The 4478-nt window shown below is 38.3% G+C and overlaps 1 protein-coding gene across 1 annotated transcript; it reads right to left on the reverse strand.

Moving 5' to 3' along the window:
• Window positions 1–620: 620 nt before the first annotated feature.
• Window positions 621–3941, reverse strand: LOC122750681 (olfactory receptor 52D1-like). Its single transcript, XM_043997448.1, has 2 exons — window positions 3925–3941; window positions 621–1566 (listed from the first exon to the last, which is right to left on the reverse strand). The coding sequence occupies exon 2, from the start codon at window positions 1563–1565 to the stop codon at window positions 621–623; it is 945 nt and encodes a 314-aa protein (XP_043853383.1). The 5' UTR covers window position 1566; window positions 3925–3941.
• Window positions 3942–4478: the final 537 nt, after the last annotated feature.

The following is a 4478-nucleotide window of genomic DNA, read 5'->3' on the forward strand; positions in this document are numbered from 1 at the left end:
AAGAATTAAAGTGAAGACATGTTAGAACCATAATTCAAACTTGAATCATTTGAACGTTAATCCAGTGGGTTTGTTTGAATATGTTGCTATTTTTCCATTGATGCACAAATTCGGCTCCCTTTTCTTTGGGTTATATCCAATTTCCAGGATAGAAAACTGAGCTACTAAGTGACTAGAGAGATGCAGATGAGTAGCATTATATCTTTGAGGTAGGAGTTTCTCCTGAAGGCCTCCCTCATTAAATTTCAAGAAGATATTTTAGGAATTTGGGTGATTTTTCAATATTTTATTTGAAATTTCAGCATCACTGCTGCACTAGTCTGCATATGTTATTCTCAAGGTAGCTCCACCATGAAGAACACATAGAATAAAGGTGACTTCTGTGTTTGAGCTTCCTCTCCCCAACATTACTCACTCAACAAGACCATCCCAGTCACCATGACTGCTACCATCAGTGCTATCTGAGTATATTTATATTGTACAACTTAGCCAGATTTACACTTATTTTATATAAACTTTAACTCACAAAAGATGAACCTGGAGTTTGATTAGTACTGCTGTGGTGCTGCTATATCACTCATCCAAATAACTCATTCAGTTGATTTCATCAATTTCCATGGTTACACATTTTTCACTATAAATACTTTAAGGAATCTCTCTCGAATACGTTTGGTTTTAATTCCATAGATGATGGGATTTACCATAGGTGGAATAAGAAGGTAGATATTGGCCACAAAAATATGGACATGGGGAGCAATGTGGTGTCCAAACCTGTGTGTAAGGAAAGAGAAAAAGGCAGGAGTGTAGAAAACCAAAATAACCCACACATGGGAACCACAGGTGCCCAAGGTCTTAAGCCTAGCATCATTAGAGGGCAAGTTAAATACAACACGCAGAATGAGGATATAAGAACACATGATTAATATAAAGTCCATACCACCTGTAAGGAAGGCAACAATTAAGCTATAGGCTCTTCGAATTCTGGTTGGGGCACAAACCAGCTTGATCAGGGCCATGAATTCACAGTATGTGTGTGAGATGATAGTTGTTCTGCAATAGGGAAGCCACTGCAGTAGAAATGGATGAGGACTGAGCAATATAGTTCCACGGAATACAATGGCCAGGCCTAAGCTTCCAATAACTGTGTGAGACAAAATAGTTGAGTGTCTAAGGGGGTTGCAGATAGCCACATAGCGGTCAAAAGCCATGGCCAAGATGAAGCCAGACTCCATGGTGGACAGTGAATGAATAAAATACATCTGGGTAAGACAAGCTTCAAAACTTATCTCCCTATCATTGAACCAGAAGATACTGAGCATCTTGGGTAGGGTGGTGGTGGTGAGAATCAAGTCTGCCACTGAGAGCATGGAGAGGAAGAGATACATGGGCTCATGTAGGCTATGGTCAGATTTGATGATGAAGAGAAGGGCACTGTTTCCCAGAACAGCCATCATGTATACAAGACAGAAAGGGATGGAGATCCAAATGTGGGCAGCTTCTAGACCTGGAATGCCAAGGAGGAAGAAACTGGTGGGATGTACACTAGTCTTATTAGTAGTTGACATTCTGAGTACCTTATATTTTCCTTGCTGATATCTTAGCAGAAGTTAATACTCAGAATATCCAGAACCACTGTGAAATCTTTATTTCTGGGACCTGGAAGAGATGACATCAGCTCAGTGAAAATTATGTCTAGACACTCTAACACACGGAAAGGAATATAATTACACTTAGTCCAGAGTTTCTTATTAGCACAAGATCAAGAAAACCTGAACCTTTCCTAAGTGGAAAAGTCTCAGATTCTGATTAGGATTAGTATTCAGTAAAGGGAAGAATTGGGATAAGGATTTTTTTTTGTATATTTGTTTTTATCAGATCTGGAGTTGGCTTGTAATTTGAAAATTTATATATTCTTCATGTCTCTAAATTCTTAAAATCCAGACTTTTTTTGTATCCATCACAGAGACAAAGAGCTAGCTATGATTATTTTAAGATTTAATTCTTATTCCCATGCCCCACTTATTCTTTTTGTTTTGTTTTGTTTTTATAAGTGAGGCAATTGGGGTTATGTGACTTGCCCAGGGTCACACAGCTAGTAAATGTTAAGTGTCTGAGGCTGGATTTGAACTCAGGTACTCCTGAGTACAGGGCCAGTGCTCTATCCACTGTGCCACCTAGCTACCCCAGTGTTGTTTTTTTTTGTTTTGTTTTTTTTAATATTTTTTTGGGGGGAGATTTTTGTTTTGTTTTGTTTTGTTTTGGCAATGAGGGTTAAGTGACTTGCCCATGGTCACGCAGCTAGTAAGTGTCAAGTGTCTGAGGCCAGATTTGAACTCAGATCCTCCTGACTCCAGGGCCTGTGCTCTGTCCACTGCACCACCTACCTGCCCCCACCCCACTTATTCTTATTCCCAAGCCCTGCAAGGTAGGGCTTCTTGTATCTGTGGCCATAAAAAGGTTGATGGGCTAGTAGGGCAGCATTTATGCCAAGGGTTGAATATCATTACATGTCCTTAAATCTCTGATTCCATTTTGTCCTATGAAGCTTATGGTCAATTCTACTTGAGAGAAAATTTCTTCATGAATATCCTTGATATCCCCTGAAATGATATTTGAACAATGCTTAGCATAGTGACTGACACATAGAAGGTACTTAATAAGAGCGTATGGACTGACTCATTGACTAAGAATAATAACATCCATTCCTAGAGTGATTTATGGTTTCTGAAGCACTTTCCTCACATCTCATTGAAAAGAAGCGTACAAATTTTCCTTGTCCCTTTCACAAATGAGGAAACAGTGGTTCAATGAGAAATTAAGTTTCATTATTAGTTGAGTCAGAATTGAGATTCAAATCTACATCTGCTGAATGCAGAGTAAATGCTTTTCTTTCCCTTATGCCACACTTACCCATCTGCACAGGAATTTTTTTTTTACTAGACAATCTCTAAAGACCCTAAATTTTAGTGATTCTAAAAATATTTGAAAAGGATCACCCCCTCCCCAAGTCCTGTATTTTCCAGTCTTATAACACATCATTTCAGGGTAATAAATTTAGAACTAGAAGAGTTTTTGAAGATCATTTAATGCACTCCCCTCATTTGACTGCTGAGGAAACTGGTATCCATGGAAGTAGTCTAATCACGTAGTAATAAAGGAAGACCCCAGTTTCAAAACCTTGTCCTCTTACTTCAAAAGTGCTGTACTTTCCATTGTATAATGACTTGATGCAGTGACAGAAGTTGCATTTGAATCCTCTCACCTTCCTGACTCTGCATTTGACATTTGGTATAATTTTGCTTTGGAAGGGAAAATCCACTACAGCTGGCTATCCGTAATAAAAGACCCATGAATAATTAGCCTTTATTACAAGTATTGGATTAAGCATATTATCTCCCCCAAAACTGGATGATAGTTCCAGTATTTCTCATCATCATGGCAAAACTCAGGTCCTTTCTTCAGACATAACCATAGCTACCATGAATCAAAGCCACTTACCTTTTCACATTTGGCACCCTAGCTTTGTCTGAGACGGAAGTGAAAGAAGCTATGTTTTTAAAAAAGCTCTTCCCCCTCCATATCCTTGGGGACACACAGACAATAACTCAGATAAAATGGGAAGTGGCTATGTATAAGAGGTTTTTTTTTTTTCTAATCCTTTCACAAGCTCCTTAGTCCCTGAGAGGTCACAAGAAAATTTACTTACTTCTCCTTTTCTTCCACCACGTATACACTTAAACTTTCTCCTTCCCTCTTCTCCATGGCTTTTCTCATACCCAGAAGTGAATGGGTATAGGCTATTGAGGTTCTCTATTTAGGAACAAGAAGCAGACACCTGAGACCAAATAGTTGTTATTTTACAATTTATTTTGTTTGCTTGTTTTTTGCAGGGCAATGAGGTTTAAATGACTTGCCCAGAGTCACACAGCTAGTGTCAAGTGTCTGAGGCTGGATTTGAACTCAGGTCCTCCTGAATCCAGGACTGGTGCTTTATCCACTGTACTACCTAGGTGCTCCCGTTATTTTACTATTTGTACAGTTTCATGAGAACTGGGTCCTGAAGTAGTCTCATACTGTTCTTAGGGAGTATAGAATAAAATAAAAGGTCACATTTTTGAAGCAAGGATGGAAGTAGTAGCAGGCCTTACTAGTGAACATGGGAACAAGAGAAAGGTGTTGTTGTTTTTTTAACATATTAGATAAAAATAAATCACAGGAACATAATTTAGTATCCTTTACCCCATGATCAGTTTCTGTGTATGGGGACTTGATTATATACTGTTTTAATCCAGATGAGAAACTTACATACACTTATTTTGCTTGGCCATAAAGGGAAGAACTAGGAATAATGTTTACAGGAGTTAAAATGCAATTAAATTTAAGTGAATTAACTTACTTAGAAATTGTTGTCCAATGATAACATGATCCGCCCAAGTAGTTTAGCATTTTTTCTAATACACAGAAATATGTAGATAGAT

This window comes from Dromiciops gliroides, chromosome 3 (genome assembly GCF_019393635.1).
Source record: "Dromiciops gliroides isolate mDroGli1 chromosome 3, mDroGli1.pri, whole genome shotgun sequence".
NCBI classification, from domain to species: domain Eukaryota; kingdom Metazoa; phylum Chordata; class Mammalia; order Microbiotheria; family Microbiotheriidae; genus Dromiciops; species Dromiciops gliroides.

What these genes read in the sequence shown, in the direction of transcription:
- LOC122750681 (XM_043997448.1), bottom strand. Translation starts at nt 1,565, where the DNA reads ATGTCAACTACTAATAAGACTAGTGTACATCCCACCAGTTTCTTCCTC.